Below are 22,664 nucleotides of genomic sequence, written 5' to 3'. Positions count from 1 at the left end.
ACATTTTCCGTCTGCTTCTCCCCAAATTCCAAACAAACAGAATCTAAATAGTCGAATAATTTGGGACCATAGCTCGATGATTGACTACAGGCGATGTGAATCGATTTTCATCGGAATTGCAATCGGAAATACCGAATCAATTCGGCCAATTTCACGATGACTCGGGTCGGGTAAATGAATTCCGTTCCTACTCACAGAACTGAGGAAATCTCGGCTTTTGGAACTATTTTCCTATAATCTCTCTTTTGTGACAATTTCGTGTTTATTAGTGTCTGTAGGTAACTATTATTTAGTTTGATGTGATGTTGTGTAGCCTAATTTAAGCAACTGTTTTAAAACGGTGCGCTGTTCAGACATTTAGAATTTTGGACTTAATACATACAATACAAAAGTTAGACTAATTCTCAGATAAGCTGGGAACTACTTAGCGTGTATAGTCAGTAAAAGTCTGACTCTCCGTCTTGCCTCATCCAAGGCGGGAGAAAGCATTTGATGATTCCCCCCCCCCCTAAAAAAAAAGTTAAAAGGTGATCTAAGTTTAAGCAATAAATCTTAAATAAAACGAAATTATTGTGAATTTTTACTAAGTTTCTTTCTCTGTATTGTTGCAGGCGTTCAAGCGCGGGGCTACTGGCGCCGCAGCTGGCATGCCAGTCATCATCACCAGCAGCGTCTGCGCCGGCGCCACCGCTCCCCGCGCCCACGTCACCACCCCGCGTCGTCTCCGCCCCGCCCGCGCCCACCCAACCACCCCCAGACCCCGCTCCCCAAGACCAGGAAGATGGCGTCAGATTACGGCGAACACATACGGTTGCTGTACGAGACTACCTCAAGAGGGAAACGCAGACGTTTTTCGGCGTTCAGAGGGATAATGAGAGGGAACAAAGACGGCTGTGGTATGAGAGGCGGAGGAGGCACGCGGCGCGGGCGCTCGGTGACCTCCGGCCCGACCTGCCACCGGACCATCATCCTGATGATGATGATATTAGGTGAGTTACAAACACATTCATTTTTACGTTACAATCATTTAAGTTACATTACATTAAGGGTTAAGTTACAAATTCATTAATTTAATTTCAAAAGACTGATATTTTCGAACTTTTCTAGAAAAACATTTTAAAAATTCCAAGAAAAACATAAGTAAAGCTTAGTCAGACCAACTTGCAATTTAAAAATGAATGATAGAAAATTTTAAAGGATTATTTTTATTCTTAGCCATTCAAAGTGATATTATAAAAGAACTTTTTACAATGTAACTAAGCATTGAAAATACGAATTTCATGACCTGTAGTCTAGTTATATCGATTAGGTATCCAAGGCCTGCATTGTATGTTCTGATATAATAAACCATTAATCAATAGACCAACGAGTCACTCTATAATTATGTGCACAAACATAATGAACTCTATTGTTCATAGTAATAAAATTAATTATTGATTGCACATAGATTGTTGTAATTTACTAACTTTGTTATATATGCTGTTTGCATGGCCTATTTTAACATGAATGTAAGTCTTGTACTATATTGTAATAGTGTAACTATTACTATTAGAGTAAAGTAGGCCTAGAGCTCTGAATGGCCTGTTTCAATGAACCAACTAATCAGAGGTCTAAACGCGGTAACGTTTCGATCTCGATATACGGAAAACAGGTTCGTACTAGGCCTTTTAATTGTTTCGATCTCGATATACGTAAAATAGACTCATACTAGGCATCTTGATTATAAATCACTTTCCTAGATACAGAAAACAGTTTTGCAACACGGGGAAGGAAAGAGCATTTTATGCTAAATACTAGCTTTTGCCCGCGACTTCGTTCGCGTGGAATAGTGACTTCCGGCAAATTTTTGGTTTTAACCACATAGTTCCCGATCTCGCGGGATCTCTTCAAAAATGAGATGTGGAAGATATTCCAGGGAACTCTTCAAAAATCAACATAATGAGCTCTGCGTTTGAATTTAATAGATGTATACTCACTTAGGGCATTGAAAAAATAGTTTAAAAACGGACTTAAACTATTAAAACTAAAGAAAGCTAAATACGTTTATAACAATTAAAAAAGAAACTAATTACAACCTATCCTCTATGCTATCAAGCTTAAACTAAATAATTTAAAAGAAACGACTTAAATCTAATCTAATTAATTTATAAATTAGACTTACAATTTTATTAAAAAAACTAACTACAGTAACTACTGATATCAAACTAAACCTACGTTAAATAGTTTAACCAAAAAACCAGGAATACCCAACAAATGTACAACGAAACCAATTTAGACATATACGAATACAGATCAACATTACGAATAATACACTTTTTCTACGATCCGAAGCGCTCGGCCGATACCACAACCAAATGAATGTAACGAAACCATAGCGCGATCTATTTCGATCCCACATCTATCGAGGATAAAGACAACTTGGATTATTTATTTATACTCCGTTCGGGCATTTACTTTGTACTAAAAGTTTAATTATATTGATATTATTTTTTTCATACCTTTTTACTATTTATTTACTCGATATTAAAACAATAACATGAACCGAAGTCGTGTAACTATCGAACAGGTTATACTCCGTTAGAGCATTTTCTTTGTACTAAATATTATATTGATATTATTTTTTTCCCTTTTTACTATTTATTTACTAAATTAAAACAATAACATGAACCGTAGTCGTGTAACGATCGACTAGATATTTATGAAAATTTATTTCTTATTTTTATTTTTTGATTTTTGAAATAAAAATATATCTATGTCCTTTCTAGGTTCTAAACTATATCTGTACCAAATTTCACTCAAATAGTTGCATTAATGGTATAAGCATAGAATGTTCGACGTGATTCTTTAATTTGACATAACTACTTATTGGAGTGAACTTGACATGAAACAAACACTAAATGTAAATTTACATCCCACAATATATTCGTGAAAACCGCAGTTTTCTGAGATTAGCGCGCACAGACGGAGAACGAAAACAGACAAACAGACAAAAAAAAAGTTTTACATGGGTTCGACATCGAATAACAATAACCCCTGAGTTACGATTTTATGTATAGATGAGTTAAATGTTCTGTCAATGTACTATATCAAACTATATTAATGTACTACTGTGAATTTAAAAATAAAATCGTGTCTCGTGTCAATATACTAACCAATACAATTAAACTCGTATAATATTACATCAAGCCCATTACTTGATAGCAATATGTATTTAACATAATAATTTGTATCAACATTATAATGATCCGACCACAACCATTTCCGAATATATCAAAACCGTATTGGTTTACACACGATAGAGCAGTAACTCTATTAATTGCTCATATGAACAGGTTATACATCATGTCAAATATATCCCAGAACTAAATTAACTGTTATAAACAACGTATCGCTCACTAATATTATGAAAGGAGAATTTGGTTGTTTGTTTACTTATTTCATTTATTAGACTGTGATAGTACTTATTGGATTGACTTAAAAAATATGTTACTATGGGAAACTTTACTTTCAAGGACTAACGAATCCTTTACTGAAATAAAAAGAGATTATGACTCCTATATCCTATAAGACAATGTCTTATTTGAGATTTTTTCACACGGACAAAGCCGTTTTCAATCGGTTAGCTAGTTGACAAATTTCAAAATGACCATTCTATAATTATTTTAAACAGTTGTTTTGCGGCGTAGTCCTATTTTAAAATTGATTTAAAATAAATTGGTGGTAATTTTGTGAAATTAATTTGTTGGGTTTACCTCTGTACTGTTGTGTACATAACAAATTATAAATATAGACACATTATTGAAGAAGTCAAGTCTAGGATAACAAAATCATTAATCCTTTTAACTTGTTATCTTCTCTAACACGTGCAAATAAAACTTCTACCTACTTAGTTTGAATGGAAACAATAATTTTATGAACAAAAAAACTTAAGCTAGAAGCCTTGAATACAACAACAACACATACACACTCACCTACTTTCATTCTACAGTAATACTGGTACCAACACAATAATATCGAGCAAGTTTCGTCTAACAAGTTGACATAGCCTTAAATCGTCCCAACGAGATTGATACAAAATTCAATTTCCGCGGAAGCAATCCCGCTTTGTTTTCCTCGAGAACTTACAGGCCGGTCCCTAAGCCGTAGTTGTACACAAAACTTGATTATGTTCTTTATAAATTGTACAAGGGATTAAATAATATTGTTTTAAAGATTGCAGAAGAATAGTTCTTTGTTAGTAGTTTTGAAAAAATGTCGCCGTATTTCATAGTCTAAATGGCAGAGGAAAAAAGGGATAGGTACTTGAAACGCAGCTTTACAATTTCGTACTAAAAATTATGATATAATTTCGATTGGCTCGGTGGCTGGCCAACTGGCTGCCGTACAACGTGTAGCGGGTGCGAATTCCGAACGGAGCAACACTTTGTGTGATCCACACATTATTATTTCGGGTCTAAGTGTAATGTGCACGTGAACTTGTTAGTTTGTAAATGCATTTTCTAAAAAAAACATTAAAACACAATACTTATAAAATATCACGTTATTCCATCAACACACGTTACAATCTTAACTAACTTAACATTCTACCTGATCAACTCAACTTTTCAATTCACTTCATTTATCGACTTCCAGTATTCCATTCGCACAATCGCATCTCGACAGCTTTACTAAATGGACTACAAAGCAGAATAATCCTGGTATAGTCGGCAATGGTTGCCAATACCGTCCAGTCTCCACGGGATAATAAAATTAAACGTAACTATTCGCCAGCTGTGACGACACTCTTTATAGGCATTTTGTATTCTTGAGCGGAACTTAGTTAACTGGAGACAAGACAATTAGATTAGGCTCACTGCAATTAGGCTGGATTCGTTTTTTAAAAGGTGTAGCTTGCTTTGCTTAATTAGTTCTCAAATAAAAGAAAGACTTGTATTTTTGACAATCGTGTTAATTGTTGGAGAGATTGTCATACTCATCTCAAGTGGCGAGGGAAAATAGATGACAATATTGCTTTGTGTTAAAATTCTAAGCATATTATTTTAATGTCTAATCTTAAACAAAAGTTAGAAAATAGCGAGCAGAAAGAACTCAGTGATGAATTACAGCTAGTCTATCATTCGCAAGCAATTTCAAGTTTTTAATTATAATTTTCCATAAATTAAAGCTGTTCACGACGTTGCTTTACGACGGAGAATCATAATTATGCTGAGTGCACAAGTTTAATTATCTCTATGGCACAAACAATTCCAGCAAACGGCCATCGTTAACTGCACATTAAAGTACCAGGGCATCATAACGCTAAGGGGTGTCTAACTGAGGAAGTAAGTCATACAACAGTGAGTTGTTTACCCGCTGGGACATCCGGGCGAGGCAACCTTATTAAAGCTCTTGTTAATTCTTGGATCCTGGTAGTTCGACTTTAGACGCTACGATATTGTACGTTAGTGTTAAATTTACATTTGTTGGGATTACATGATCGAAGTTTGGAATTAGGATATATGGCATCTGTTGTGATAATACGTAGTCTGAAGTAATTTGTGTTTAGTTGCCTGAGTACGTGCGTTATTTGGGTTACATGGTGACTCGTTTTGAGTACATGTTTATTTTTAGCTCTCGTTAACTTCCTTCTATTACTTATTGAAGACAACTGGAATTCCGTTAACGTAAAGATTAGCTCAATAATACTTCCTGATCTGCCGATCAATTTCGTCAGCTATATCGTGTGTCACACTTACGATCAATGAGGAAGTCAAATCACAAAGGTTATATCTGTTTTCAACATACCAATACCGAATAAAACAGACCCGTATTATAAAATCAGCTGTACCGAAAGTACGTATTTTCGTATAATGTGAAAGTAGCTATAATTTTAGATACGGTGGTACTTCGAACCTGAATCCAAGGGAAGTTTGCTCGAAATAAGCACTTTTATTGGCGTCGTGCACTTTAGCAGCACAAAGGATTTTGTTAAACTCGTTGAGTTCGACTGTACGTGGTCGAGGAAACGTCTTGAGTGAGCTTATCGATATTTTGTTCCTTTCCCTCTTTGTAGACTTTAAATGTTTGGGTGCACTCCTCGTGAGACGATTTCCTCAAAAGTACGGAGAGAATCTTGACGATTGCCTTTTAAATTCATCGATTTAACTTTAGCTGTAAAATTTTCTGTAATTTTCTTAAATGATTGTAACGTAACGTTGACGTTCTGTAACGTTGTACCGTTTTTTCTTTGTTAAATGAGATATATTGAAGACAGATGGTTTTATAATTTAAAATAAAGACAAATGTTCCCATACATAAAATGATTGGTTTCTTGTATAGGAATATTCGTTAATCTGCCTCCGTAAACAACAAAATGGTTTAGAGATAACATAATATGAAAGGTCGTAGTAAGCAATCTATCAATACGTTATTACCTATTCCATTTATAGAAACAACCCATCTATAAATATTTGCGAATCAAGAAGCAAATAATAGCATTCTCCCATCTCATTATCCGAACATTCTATTTATAACTTAAGTACACAACGACAGGAATACACAAGAGAAAATAGCTCTTAGCTGACAAAAGTTAAAGTGCAAATTCCATAAAACAAAGCACATACATATATCAGGAAAATATGTGTGCTCGAAGAATATTGTGGTAGTTGTTTAGAATATTTCTCAGTTTCCTATATGTGTGCGATATTTATTTGACGTCTTTCATAAGTTACGTCTGCAATGCCAGTATTGAGCTGAAAATTGAATGTAAAATAAATTCCTTTCCAAGTATGGAATACGTTAGTGTAGAAATAACTTTAAAATGTTTCTCGTTCTTTGTGTCGATTCTTTGCACGTTTTTCCGTTAGTATTTTAAATATTTGTGAACATATATTATACAGGATGGTTTGTTTGCGTTGTGTGTTATTTTCGTATTTGTTTGTATATTGAGTTATGTTTTATGTTGATCAGTGACTGATGTTTTATGCAACTTTAAATTAGTTGTTTAGACGTGAATTTTAATATGCTATTCAAGAATATAAAGATCAATTTCATTTCTTTATAGGTTTTTGCGTTTCGTTTCCTTGTTTATAAAAGTTAAAACGGAAAAAAATCGTTTGAGTATTAATTCAAATCTTATTTTTACCCGACTGCCAAGGAAGGGTTATGTTTTTCGCGCGTATCTTGTATGTATGAGCCTAATATTCTTTATTACCTCATTTCTTCGAAACGGCTTGATGGATTTCGACAATCAGGGCATCGTTGGATTCGTCTTAATTACCCAAGTGTTCTTAGATATGTGACGTAAAACAAAAACCAAAAAGGCGGCCATGAGGTGCCCTAGATAGAAGTAAAAAAAAATATTTTTTTTTATTTCCTACAATATGGGTATCAAATTAAAGAGCTCATCATGAGGATTCCAAAATGGTATATCACTGACATATAGAAAAAAAAATACTATGTGCAATTAGGTTCTTTATTATCCAAACTAAATACTCGTATAGGTACTACGCGACGCGATTGACTAGCGGTTTCTGAACTGTCGTTTCGTGTCGCGGGTGAAATCTTAAAAACACATAGCCGTATTATAACTAACTAAAAAGTGTTAAATAAAAATAAATAAATTAAAAAAATTAAAAAACCCGACTGCATAAAAAACACTTTAAATAAGCGATATTATTTAAATATTGCGAAACATAATTGAGTGTAACAGTCGAGACCCATTAAATAAACTGGACTAAAATCATTCAATATGGGTCCCGACTGTTGCACTCAATTATGTTTCGCAATATTAAAATAATATCGCTTATTTAAAGTGTTTTTTATGCAGTCGGGTTTTTTAATTTTTTTAATTTATTTATTTTTATTTCTTCCTTTGATGGTATTTTTTATTCTAAAGCCAAGGCTGTTATTACACTTTATTAAAATTTTTTATGTTTTCAAACGGTTTTATTTAGCTTACGATGTTTATTTGAGGCTGAACATGCGATTTTTGTTTGTCAGTGTTCTAGCTTATTTATTAATTGTACAACTAAATAGATACAGCATAGTACAATACCTACATTGTCTTCCACAAAATCGGTTTATCGGTTTAACTAAAGTCACATTATACATACGTTGACATGTTATGACGCACTTCATCACACCTTTGGTAGATGAAATGAATTTAAATACTTTTTCATAATCAATTTTTGAACTATTAGGTGAGGTTGGTAAAAAATTAATTTGTTATCTCCCACAGTATGTACGGAGCATCGGGCGCAGCACCAAGGGAGGCGCGGGGGCGTGCGCGGGAGCGGCCCGACGTGTTGCCTGCGCCGGCGCCGCTCGAGGAGCCCGCGCCGCCCTCCCTCCCGCGCCCGGGGAAGGACAGCGTGGCGAGGCTCACGCTTACCGGGCTTTCTTATGTTGTTACTGTAAGTATTTGTTTATAATTCTTGATATTCATTAATGTATGTATGGTAAATGTTCAGTTCATGTTTTAGAACACAATTTATAACAGAGAGTATAAAAGAAAATCGTGAAAAACGAATGTTCAGTGAGTAACACTAATGAGTGAGAAAAACTAATGTTCAATATCTCACGGCAAAATTTTATTGAGGTGATTTTAAATTGAGACAGAAAAATTGAAAAATACTGATACATTGATTCCAATTTTACTAGTTTGATAGTCTCGATTTTTGCCAACAAAGCAGTTTTAGTCAAATGTCCTTTGATGAAACTGAAAGCTCTTAGGTCATTGTTAATGTCTCCAATATCATCATTTTATCATTATTATTATTATCGAAATCATGGTTAATCCTAAAAAGTATGTAATATTTCATCTTTGTCGTATGTTTATACATCTAAGAGATCGTTTCATATTAATGTATATACAGTCATAAATATTATATATGGCGTCCTTTTGGCGATATGTTTCAATATTGATGAACGATATACAGCTTTCACCTATAGAAATTCCAATGAAACGATAAAGGAACATCAGTGACACACAAAAGTCTACTTTGAGTATTTATACGTAGTCTTTACTTTTGAGTGACAGTAAATGAAGATATGATATTTGTTTGAGTTTAGTTTTTATATCGATCGTTAACTGTTAATGTTAGGTAATCAGATTGTAGATCCGAGTTAACAAGGCCTGCTGCGGTTTAGAGATCAATGGAGAAAGACAGATTTGTCTCAAAACAAGTAATAAATAAAAATATTATTATATCAAACGGTTTTAATGTATATGTATAGTCATCCAGAATAAGAGTGTGTACCAATAATCCGAATGATCTGTCGTCAGGAAGAGGCAATAATTTCAATTACTTACTAATTTTGAACCAAACAAACAAACAGGTCAAGCTACATAAAACCGTTTAAAAGAAAATTAAATTTCTAGAAAGTGCTTGGGTTAGGTAAATTAATGTCTCTGCACATTTAAAAACTAACTGAATCAAAGTCCCCAGCAAACAAAAAATATCTTCCAACAGAATTATATACCACCTCTAACAACGACACGATACACAATACAAGAAAAAAGCCGATTTTTCCATTGCAAAATTTGCACGACGCCGATGATTTTATTTCCGACGTTCTCGAATATTCGATAAGAGAGGAACGCGGGGACATCGAGTGTCACGTGCCGGTAAGAACCAACCTTGTTATGATAATAACTAGTGTTCGTACTACTAGACGTGACGTGTGCCCCAATAGTCGAGATGTAGTGCCGTTTAATGTTTACGACATTTAGAAAGGGATTTATTGTTTTTATGTCGTTCGGAATGAGGGCAATGACTTTACCTATGATGGTATAGCTTTTGGTGGTAATCGATAGTTTAGTATTTACATAATGTTGTATTCTAAATTGTTAAGATTAATGTTTTGTGTTTTGGGATTACGAAATTCGAATTTGGCGTTTTTATTTAAAAACAGACAGTCTTTCTGTTTGCGTATACTGTATTAAATATACGGAGTACATTTTGACTTATCTAAAAAGCTACCATAATTTTAATATTCATAAACTGTAGCAGTATTTTTCTTTTATTTGTACAAACAGAATTACTTTTACTTTTTCAATTATTCCTTCTACTAAAGTCGACCTCTAAAATCCATTGTTTAATATTTTAATCCGAGCCGCCTAGCCAGAAAACTTTGCGACCTAAGTTTTAAGCAGCTACTATTGTATTCAGAAAGCCTACACAGACTAGTATTTATAATCAATGAAAGAGTGACTCAAAAACCCTGAATTTCATTCAAATAATTTCAGTATTTCAATAAAAACTGCTCAATTGGAACACATTTAATATCTATTGGAATTGGCTTGTCAATTTAACTGGAATTTAAATAACTAATTCTTATTTCAATACGGTTGCTTTTTAGTTGGCATTTCACTTCGTTTCTACAATTCTTTATTGGTAGTCTACTTGAATACTGATTGGTTCTTGATGAGAGATTGAGAAATGGTTGTCAAGAGTCAGCTGTTTTCAAAATGTATAGAGCGGTTGCTTGTACTTTTGCGTTAGTTTTGAAAATCTTATTTATTTTTATGTCTGTATATCTTCAAAATATTTTGTCTCAGTACTTTTTAGAGGATAAACATACGATTAACCTCATGTCCATTTCGACTAAAGGTATTTTACCGTGCCCATTATCTCGTGGCTGGATTAAATAAATTTCACCCGGAAAGGACTAGAATAAAAAAGGCTTACATGCTTTTAGAAAACGCTAAATGCAAACCCGGAGTGGGAGCTAAGTAATATGTATAATACAGCATGAAATTATGATAATTCATTGGCACACAGCAACACCACTTACGACCACAGGTGGCATAGTTAGCCGGTAACCCAGTTTCACGCGTTAACCATTTAAAAGTTGACTAAATATCTCAACAGAAAAGTTGTTCTGGTTGTTTTAACTATGCTAAAAGCACTTGCCGGCCGCGTGAAATCCTAAACCAGCGCACACATGGTTTAATGGACCGCCCTATGTGTGCCCGGAGACTTATAAATACACGCCGCATTATGTACAAGCCTGTCTCATGATAAAATTTTGTATGTATACACGTCTCTATATACATACGTTTGTGCCAGATTTTGACTCGAATTGGGTCGTCGATTTCAGAGGAATGAGTAATTTATAGGTTAGTTTTATATTATGTGGAGGTTCTCGGTAATCTGATGATTGGTGTTGCTCTAAATCATTAGATTATAGTTGTTCGGCTCTGTCGTCGAGTTTGATAGATGCTTCAATTGATAATGTAATATATTGTTAAGGTAAATGAAGACAAATATATTCTACGACCTGCTTACACCTAGGTAGAATAGATATCTATACTAATATATAAAGCCAAATAGTTTGTTTGAACGCGCTGTAAAATATAAAATAGTCCATTTATCGATGAAGGCCTTCACGCAATGAGGCGTCAGATATGAGGCGAGTAGAGCAGGTAAAACCGCGCGGGGGTAGCTAGTTCATAATGCGATATTCGTCGACCAACCAAAAATAATTTCATGAGATATTCACCTCTACGCGTAGTAAATGAAATGATATTACAGCAGGGAATTCGTCTGAGTCTAGCATATCAATTAAGCTTAAATTAAGGTCTAAAATTGCGAGTACATTTCCCAAAATCAATTCTGTTAGACAAATTATAAAGATATTCTCCTGTTTCCTAATTTAATTTTGGTACTTTTAGTAAATTGAATTACTTGTTACGAGTACCTCCGTTCTCCTTACAAATGAGGTACAGACACAAATTAGCGAACATCTCTAAGGTACATGAATGAACTGGAGAAATTACAGATGTAATTATTTTATGACATACAAAATGTGGGCTGGTTTTAGACTAAAATTAGTTACAACTGTACAATGTTGGAGGACTAAGGCCTTTGTTCAACAGTGGACGTCTTCCGTGATGATGATGATTATGTACAAATTTAGTGTGAAATATCTAATGTATTATCCTAAATGATAAATTGTTTACTATGTTTTCTTGAAGGGTTAGGTAGATTAGTAATCTACTATTGATAAAGTTGAATGTATGATCGAAATATTGGTAATCATTATTCTCTTTTAGTCTGTTTAATACGAAAGTACATTAACCGAAAAACATACTACAATGAATACTTAGTCGATCATCTATTCAGGCTTTAAGCTTCGTATAATTCAAAATCATATCACGCTCCGCCAACTCCACTTCGTGGCTACGCGACTACTACGCCGTAGCAGCGTAGCTCTCAGCTCTCGTAGCGCGGAACTTGCTACATCTATATCTATACATATAATAAAATCGTAGAAAAGTGCTGTCTGTACATTGAAAATAAAAATAAAAAAAATAGCAGGGGTTATTGTTATGTCGATGTCGAACCCAAAAATGTAATTAACTTTTTTTTTGTCTGTTTGTCTGTTTGTCTGTTTGTCTGTTTATCTGTTTGTCTGTTTGTCTGTTTGTCTGTTTGTCTGTTCGTCTGTGCGCGCTAATCTCAGAAACGGCTGATCCGAGTTGGATGCGGTTGTCACGAATATATTGTGGGATGCTTAAATTTACATTTAGTGTTTGTTTCATGTCAATCGGTTCATAAATAAAAAAGTTATGTCAAATTAAAGAATCACGTCGAACATTCTATGCTTATACCATTAATCTCCGCAACTATTTGACGGATTTGGTTGAAATTTGGTACAGATATAGTTTAGAACCTTAGAAAGGACATAGATATATTTTTATTTCAAATATCAAAAAATAAAATAAAAATAAAATAAAATAAAAATAAAAATAAAATAAAATAAAATAAAATAAAAATAAAAATAAAATAAAATTAAAATAAAATAAAAATAAAAATAAAAATAAAAATAAAAATAAAAATAAAAATAAAATAAAAATAAAATAAAAATAAAATAAAAATAAAAATAAAATAAAAATAAAATAAAAATAAAAATAAAAATAAAATAAAATACAATAAAATAAAATAAAATAAAATAAAAATAAAATAAAAATAAAAATAAAAATAAAAATAAAATAAAAATAAAAATAAAAATAAAAATAAAAATAAAAATAAAAATAAAAATAAAAATAAAAATAAAAATAAAAATAAAAATAAAAATAAAAATAAAAATAAAAATAAAAATAAAAATAAAAATAAAAATAAAAATAAAAATAAAAATAAAAATAAAAATAAAAATAAAAATAAAAATAAAAATAAAAATAAAAATAAAAATAAAAATAAAAATAAAAATAAAAATAAAAATAAAAATAAAAATAAAAATAAAAATAAAAATAAAAATAAAAATAAAAATAAAAATAAAAATAAAAATAAAAATAAAAATAAAAATAAAAATAAAAATAAAATAAAATAAAAATAAAATAAAAATAAAATAAAAATAAAATAAAAATAAAATAAAAATAAAATAAAAATAAAATAAAAATAAAATAAAAATAAAAAAAAATAAAAAAAAATATATAAAATAAAAATAAAAAAAAATAAAATAAAAAATAAATTTATTCCGGACATACAGCGCCATCTATTGTTCAATTTCGTACTTATAGTACGGAATTGAACAATGTCGGGCTGTTCCTATACTCCGTAGATAGATGGCGTTGATCGCGCAATGGTGTAATTACAATTGTTCAGTTCATGTTATTGTTTTAATTCATTGGAAATTTGTTTTTACAAAATAGTAAAAAGCAATGAAAAATAAGTATAACATAATACAACTTTTAGTACAAAGAAAACGCTCTAACGGAGTATAGATAATTCTATGTCGATCGTTACACGACTTCGGTTCATGTTATTGTTTTAATTCATCGAAAAAAAGTTAACAAATAGTAAAAAGGTATGAAAAAAATTATATCAATATAATTAAACTTTTAGTACAAAGAAAATGCCCGAACGGAGTATAATTAAATAATCCAAGTTGTCTTTATCCTCGATAGATGGCGTTGGGATCGAAATAGATTGCGCTATGGTTTTGTTACAATTATTTGGTTGGGTATCGGCCGAGCGCTTCGGTACTATTGTAGAAAATGTGTATTATCAGTCGTATGATTATTTGTCTGTAGTGGTCCTGCTGTTTCGTATATTCTAAATTGGTTTCGTTGTATTTGTCAATTAATAAGTTTATTTGTTGGGTTTTCCTGGTTTTCTGGTTAAACTTTTTAACGTAGGTTTAGTTTGATATCGATTATTAGTAGTTACTGTAGTTAGTTTTTTTAATAAAATTGTAAGTCTAATTTATAAATTAATTAGATTAGATTTAAGTCGTTTCTTTTAAATTATTTAGTTTAAGCTTGGTTATTATAGCATAAAGGATAGGTTCTAATATAATTTCTTTTTTAATTGTTATAAATTCGTAATTCGTAGCTTTCTTTAGTTTTAAGTTAGTTTTCATCTTAAGTTCGGAAAGATTATAATATTTCTTTAGTTAAAGTCCGTTTTTAAACTATTTTTTCAATGCCCTAAGTGAGTATACATCTATTAAAATCAAACGCAGAGCTCATTATGTTGATTTTTGAAGAGTTCCCTGGAATATCTTCTACATCTCATTTTTGAAAAGATCCCGCGAGATCGGGAACTCATCATCATCATCATCATCATCAGCCTATAGCTATGGGAACTATGTGGTTAAAACCAAAAATTTGCCGGAAGTCACTATTCCACGCGAACGAAGTCGCGGGCAAAAGCTATAACTAATAAGATTAACTCTGTGTATTTATTACGAACGTTATCTGTAATGTTATGTTATTCTATGTTCACTTTATATGATTTTCTGAGTAATGAAACAAACACAACGCTGCGACAGTATTCACTAGAGAGTTAGACGGAAATACATGGTGTAATTGTACATACAATATGTATAATGCATGCATGCAATCATTTTCGATAGAATTTCTTTAGAGATAGTTAAGGTTCTCAATGCTTAAAGTGGTAATATTATCAACTTGCACTATTTTATTTTATTTTATTTTATTTTATCTATATATATAAATCAATTGCTGTTCGTTAGTCTCGTTAAAACTCGGCAACGACTGGACCGATTTGGCAAGTTTTGGTCTTGAATTATTTGTAAAAGTTCAGGGAATGTTTAAAAGGTGAAAAAAAGTCTTTGAGGCGGAACGATGTTTGCCATGACAGCTAGTATTTATATATATTCCCTGTATACATATGTACGTAATAATCCAAACACATACTAAGTTTATGAGTATCAAAAATCGTACGCTTTCAGAATACTGTTCGCTATTCACTACAACAAAAATCTTTATTATCTTTGAACAAGAGGGCAGACCTTTACAACTATTTCCTAATAGGGACAAGCAAAACGATAGGTAACTCATAACGTATAGCCCTCCTATAACCGAAGCAGTATTATAATATACGAGCGGACGAATTACACCGCGATATTTCCGAGCAATAAATTATAAAAGTGATGTCTTTCGGGTTGAGGTGGCCGTTATGGGGTCATAAATAATATAGGAACCCCCCCTTTCCGGCAATATCCCAAGAAAGGAACTAGTCAGACTACAAACTACTGCTTTCTTAAATCGGCTGACGTGCACGGTCTCAGTAGCCATGTTTATAGCGCTTTTTGAGGGGCTTATGAAAATTTGGGTCGATTACGTGGAGGTTTATAGGAAAATATTTGGCAAATTGGGATTTTTTACTTCAAAGAGATTTATTTGAATGGGGATGTAGGTCATTTTATCAGATTGGTGACGTCATTTTGATATGAAAATACGTTTTGTACAGTCTGCACATATTTTTGATACTCGTATATAGGAACGGAAATAAATATTGATCCAGAACAGAGACAGGAATCATTGTTTGGCTACTGAGCCGACCTATCAATACAAAATATATGCCTTCATTAGAAATCACTGTTTACTCACGTAAGCTAATAGAATAAGGCTGTCCGACGCTGCTCTTGATGAAGAGTCCCTCTGTGACTCGAAATTAGTAGAGCTTTTCTCAATATATTTGCATGAGTAAACCGTTGTTTTTAATTAAATTACTGTTAAACTCAAATATATTTTATGATTACTTAACCCATTTCTTAGCAATTATTTTCGATACACAGTACCTACGAACTCTTGAAATATAAAATATTTAGTGCTACTCAATAAAATAAACAAATGTTAGTAAAATATTACAAATAAAACATTAAAATGAAATTTAATATCTCTCCATAGCATTTCGCTATCACAGTTCCTATTTAAAATTCAATTTCCCAGTTAGTGCAGTGGTAAGTCCGAATAATTGTTGCGACAGTTGAAAAGCTAACGACCAAATCTATTCAGTGAGTCCCGTTTGCAACTTTGCAGTAGTATCGCTGAATTTGTCACTGAAATGTATATTGTACTCAGTCGAGTACAAGTACAGTCGTACTTGTAAGCCTTATTGAAGAAAATTTTAATTTGGTATCATGTTTGTTTGATAGTGGTTTTTTGTATGTTGTTGTTATTAAGTTGGTATTTCTTTTTTATCGGAGAAGGTGATAAAATTAGGCAATGTTATATAAAAAATACTTAGTTCGGTTAGTCTAGGTCGACAAGTTTGGTTTAAAATTACAATAAAACATACGATCACAACAAAAAATATATTGGTTGCCCATAGGTTTAAGCTTCTTATTCATGTGGCAAGTACCAATGTGATATTTTCCAAATTATATTTACTTTCTAAAATACCTTACACGCCACTTACAAACGTTGAAGGAAAACATCGTAAGGAAACCTGGGCTTATAATTCTTAATTAGCAATGTATTTTCATTATAATAATACAATCATTGTGCAAATTATATTGCCTTTTTGACCTCCCTTTAATTTGACAAAATACTATTGCGTTATAATTTGTGTAATTATAGAATGTTTGCACACAGGGTCAAACAATTTTGCGTAGGTATATCAACTAAATATATGTTGACATTTTCATTGACCCATTTTAGACTTTGAAACATTTATAATATAAATTATATTATTTTGAACACGATTCCAGTTTACTGCTCTCTGACACGATATTTTGATAGCTCTCATTAACAACTTAATAATTTATGACTCTTAGAAAACAATGGATTTTATTACCAGAACTTTTAAAAGTATAATTTATTTGCAGTTTTTGGTCGCCCCTTTGGTCTAGCGGTCGCTACAATTACTGAAATTTATGTTTTGAGTTTTATTTTTTTGGCATTTAGAATTAGAATTCTTTATTTGCTATAAATTCACAATAGCCACAAAGGTTTGACCGTTAAAAAGGAGCTTTTATCCATTTTACATCTATCTGTGTAGGAAAATGCGATCTTATTAAATCCTACATTTTTTAAATAATCCCGAAAAGAATGTAATATCTTTTTCCTTAAGAGTAACTGACAAAAAGATTCAATCAACGTCTATTCTTTTTTCCGCTATGTTGAGTAAAAGAAAAACAAAATACGTCACTGATTTCCTTTGATTTGTCGTCAAGAATTTTTGCTGTTTTGATGGATGACGGATAAAGATGTTTATAGGCTAACGCCACTTAACCTCAATTCGTGTATTTCTAGTTCGCTATTGATGGAATGACAAATATTCTATTTTGACTTTTATTGTAATTGTAAGGAATACTGAATTACAATATGTTTTCTAATTAAATTGAAGGAGTGTTGTTGAACATAAGATTTATAGATTCTAAGATAGATGAAAAAGCTAAATTAAGGGTGCTTTTCCAACAGAGATGTAGCTATGTTACAACGATATAATAGCAAAGCTGTGAACCCATCGACCGTATTCACTGATACTAAGTCATGTAGCAGCGGAGGAAGAAGCCATCCATATAAAAACTATATAAACTATATAAAAATCATAGGTTAGCTGAGTTCCTTTGTGCTAGTACTAAGCTATGTGTACCAATAAATATGATTGGTGGAAGACAAACGCATCCACATCTTTGATGGATAAGCATCCCAATGCTAATTAAGATACCTAATTAAAATTAGACGTTTGTTTTTAAACTATACGTGAAAACATCAATATCACTTTTTACCAAATTGGCGAAAAATATAATACTCTCTATAAAATATTCTCTAATAACCTCATTTAGTATCTACAAACTTCCTATTTTTTTCTCAGGCGGTGACGCGGCGCTCGCGTCAGTCGACGGCAGCGCAGTGGTCGAGATCGTTCCGCGGCACTGCGTCCATGCACGATGAAGTTGACGTCGATGACGTGTTCTTCGCACCATCGACATCCACCACGCCTCTGCAGCATCACGACGATGCTGATACTGTTGACGGATCTAAGGGGTGAGTATCCTTTAGTGTAGTATGTAATTCCTGATCCGGAGCTGCGGACTACCTAGCGGGTTTACCGGGGCTCCGGCTCGAAAAGCAGGAGAAGGAACGGGGTGGTTTTTAGTCAGTAAGAGTCTGACACTGCCTCTCGTCAGAGTCATAGGATGATTTTCTCCCCTCAAAAAAAAAAAAAAAAAAGGGGTGAGTATACTTTAGTGTAGTATGTAATATTTTTGTAATAACTATTATTGACAGTAAAACTACAAGTAGTCGTATGACAAGGGCACGGACTCGAGTCCGTGGAAATCAAAATTATTTTGTGTATAAAAAAGGGGTGACTATTATTTTTGCTTGTAAAGAGATTTTGTGGATTGGAAGGGATGTTAGTCATAGAATATAAGTGTTTATGTATTCGACTGTTTTAAATAGTATTCTTTTGATTTAAGTGCCATTTGATTCGAAATGCAAAATAAGATGTAAAAAAAAATTAGTAAAAACAATAAGGACACTTTCGCAAAGCGTGTCAAGAAATACTTTTGAACTGTCGAACAAATATCTTGTTCCTTGTCATTGTAGGAAATACTTAAGCACTTGATATAATTAATACAAAAAAAGTTTATAGGCACAATATTCACTATATAAAAATATACTACACACATACGAATATGAACAATTTCTTACAAAAACCAGGTTAGTTTCCATCAAATTAAGGCACACACAGAATAGAATAGCAAAACGAAAACACATTAATCAAATTACAGTACTCCTGTTAAATAATTCAAAGATTCTCTATATAATAATGTAGTGTGTCTGTAACACAGAAACTTGGTAACTAAAGATGAAGCTGTAATAGCGGCATGAAGGCGATACTAAGTAAACCACATGAAGTTGTTGAAGTTTGCCTAATAATCCTGCTCGAAGCAGATCTTGGGCTGGTGCGAGACAGATTAATTACCTCGTTTATTAAGTCCTGCATCGTGTGGGGACTTTATCATGTACAATTTATTACTGGGTTCATTTTTTTTTTGTAAGTGTGTGGTATGATCTGGTTACTAAGCTTCACATAGTAACCAGAGCATAGTGTAGCTGTAGTAATAGTAGCATAGTACGCATCGGACGCATCGTATGCATTCTGTATGACGTCATCAATACGTATCGCATTGCTGATGATGCGGACCGTATGATACGGATCAGTGGACGCAGTTGTATGTGTTTTTATGCAAGACAAACTGAAATCCATTGCATGCGATACATACGATGCGGGCCTATGGATGCGTACTTTTTGACATCACTGACACACAGTGAAGTAAAACATCGTGAGGAAACTTGGGCTTATCAGGGGAAATAGTTCCTGGACTATTTTCTATATATAGTTCTATCTATAGCTGCGGACGACCTAACGGGTTACCGGGGTTCAAAGTAGGGGTTTTTAGTCAAGTCAGTCAGTCTTTAGTCAGTCTGACACTTTCTGTCGCTTCTTCCAAGGCGGGCTAGTCTAGTAGTACCCAAGAAGTCATTGGATAATTTTCCCCATCAAAAACTATTTCCTAACCTTAGGAAATAGTTGTTGTTTCGTACAGGATGTTTTTACTAGCTTGTGGTAACAACTAAAGTAGTACCGTAAAAGATATTACGAGTGAGAATATGTAGTATATAGTTTATGGATTATTAAGGTTTTGTTAGGTCGTTCCCTTTATCTCAGTTTTTACTGGTAGTAGTTAAAACTTGAACTTTACTTACAAGTTCATTAACCAGTGCTGACGTTTACCTCTCAAACTTTTGACTACAAACATAAATCTAGTGATAGCACATCCTTTGTTCACATAACTCATAGTTTGTTCCTGATTTTGATAACGACATGTATAAACATGTAAAGAATTCATCGTGTGTGAAGGATGTTCAAATAATCAATTGCTTTCGCAATTAATGTCAATATCTACAAACAATGACATTCGTTTGAGTAATTGATAACATTTTTTAAATTTCGTCACAAACCAATAAGTTTATTTTGTTAATTATTATGTTGTCGGTTTACCCACGTAACTGTTTGGAGCTCGACTGGTTTTAAGCTATGCTAGAGGCTCATATTCATGAGCAGCATTCCGCGACACACGACGCGGCAATTGTCGCGCTGCTACTGGCGACTCGAGTTTCGCGCTCATCGCCTCTCTACCTGGAATCTGATTCTAGTTTCCTGGAATTATAATTGATTTAGTATGTCTCACAAAAGTTTATTTTGGGATAACACCTTGGAACTTTTACCCTGACCTTATAGGAAGTGCAAAATATTTTTTTAGTAGGTATCGATTAATATGTCCAGTTTTGAACCGTCATAAAACGTTACGCAGCCATAATTTTGGGATCCTTTTGTCATAAAATTACATGACAAAGAATGTCTTTTATGACCACTAAATAATGACGTCACAATTTTGCTGCTACTAAAGATTTTTTATGACGTTAGGGATTGTTATTAGGATGAAAATAATGGTACAATGTGAGAATTTTCTTTTAAATATTAATATTTGTTACCGATGTGTGTGTAGTTCGATTGTTGAGTATCTATACAACTTTAAGAAGTAATTGTCTTTCAAGTTTCATAATTATTCTCATTTTTTTTAAAGAAGTACAATAATTAGAGTTACATATGTACATACATAACCTCACGCCTGTCTCCCATGGGGGTAGGTAGAGACAATGGAACTCCAATTGCTACGAATATTACACACCTCTTTCGCTTCATCAACAGTCAACAATCATTAGAATTCTTGTTATTATATTAAGAAGCACTGTGATTGTATCTTGTTATTTTTGGAACAGCGATTGTAAACCTACAGACTTATTTGTTTCTATTTTTATAAAAGATTTGAGTGTAATATTTAACTTCGAGAATAGAAACCGATAGTGCGTCATGACACTTTAATCTTTCAAGTTTGTAACTCGTCAGGCAAACGTTGAACTCTCCAAACTTTTATTTTCGACTTTGTGCTAATCATAATTGATCACATTTTTGCAAAGCTAACGATTTTAGTTCTTAAACTAATCATTGATGTTTCATGAACTCAGCAGTTTTTTAGATTAGAATCGAATTTTTTGTTTGTTTTTTAATTAATTAATTGCTCTCAATACAACTGAAATATTATTTTTTTAAGATTAACAATTGAGTTTTTTTATATAGAATATATATCTTACCTCCTTTGTAGATTTTGGACCCTAAAATGTATCTTAATTTAGCAATATTGTACTTGACAAACGTTGTCGGTTGAAATTATAATGACTAGTTTTTTAAAGGGGGTAAATTATCCAATGACTTCTCCCGCATTGCGTGAGGCAAGAGAGAGTGTCAGACTCTTAGTGATTAAGAACTATCCCATTCCTGGTCTTCCTTTGAGCAGTTAGGTTATCTGCACCTCCGGATATGGTGCATCTTCATAACACATCTTACTCGCACTTAACTTAGTATCGATGGAAACGGTCACATAGTTTCACAACTTACATCTTCGTAGAATAGCTACATAGCAGAACTCTGGGTAAAAAACACCCTTATAATTATATCATGTCATAGTCGTTTACACAAGACAAACTAAGCAAAATACAAACTCAATTTAATAATTGGTGCTAGCTTAAAACAATTTACTTAGATACAAGTGACAGGTTTTGAGTCTAGAACTAACATATTTGTATTTGTATCGATATGATTATGATCGTAACTGATGGGTTGAAGTTTCAATCAATCAATTTTAATAATAGCTTGAATATTGTGACACTGTGTTTATATCGATAGCTAGTTAATTAATAATGTTGGCAATTTCAATTTTGTTCGTATCATGTAGGTACGAAATCAAGTAATCAGGCGCGTTACACAGAAAATTGAACGAGTTTACTTCAAAATATACAAGGGGTTCAGTATCATTAGTACGAATTGGCTTTACGTTTAAAGCAAGTTTTGATTGGTTGGTTCATTCAGGCTGGCCAATCAGAGCGCCGAAAGTGTGTTGTTTTGATTACATTAAACGTAAAACAAACTGGTACTAAAGGTACTGTATCATAACAAAGAAGGCGTTGGTTAAATGCAAAATCTAAATTTTTTTTTTTGTTAAACACTAAGATTTTATCCGGTGTCTTAGGTGTCTACAAACGTACAATTTCACATACACATGCCATCCAGCCTCGGAACAATAAATTGTGGATCACACATTACTTAACGCTAAACTAAAAATACTTAATCTGATAAAATGTGTAAATATCTTTATTTCTCATGTCTTAAGGTTCAAAGACAAAAAATCTGCCGGTTCGTGAATCAATCTCATACTTTAATAATTTAAAAAATATCGCATTCATAACAAAAAGGGTCCTGTTGCGTTCGGTACCCCAAAAATTTCGCCCGAGCCAATGACTCTTCGCCCGGTCAACAGTTCACTGGAGTTTAAAAATAAAGTTATATTAATTACAT

General features: G+C 32.7%; 1 protein-coding gene across 5 annotated transcripts in view; it reads left to right on the top strand.

Moving 5' to 3' along the window:
- Window positions 1-22,664, top strand: part of LOC126912511 (inactive rhomboid protein 1) — a 190,451-nt gene that overhangs the window by 149,873 nt on the left and 17,914 nt on the right. For all 5 annotated transcript variants that reach the window (XM_050704977.1, XM_050704976.1, XM_050704975.1 and 2 more), the window contains 3 exons: window positions 612-989; window positions 8,219-8,393; window positions 18,054-18,226. In XM_050704977.1, coding sequence (XP_050560934.1) covers window positions 612-989; window positions 8,219-8,393; window positions 18,054-18,226 — 726 coding nt within the window. The remainder of the gene's footprint in view (window positions 1-611; window positions 990-8,218; window positions 8,394-18,053; window positions 18,227-22,664) is intronic.

Source organism: Spodoptera frugiperda, chromosome 26 (assembly GCF_023101765.2).
Source record: "Spodoptera frugiperda isolate SF20-4 chromosome 26, AGI-APGP_CSIRO_Sfru_2.0, whole genome shotgun sequence".
Lineage (NCBI taxonomy): Eukaryota > Metazoa > Arthropoda > Insecta > Lepidoptera > Noctuidae > Spodoptera > Spodoptera frugiperda.
This window is presented reverse-complemented; position numbering and strand designations above follow the sequence as displayed.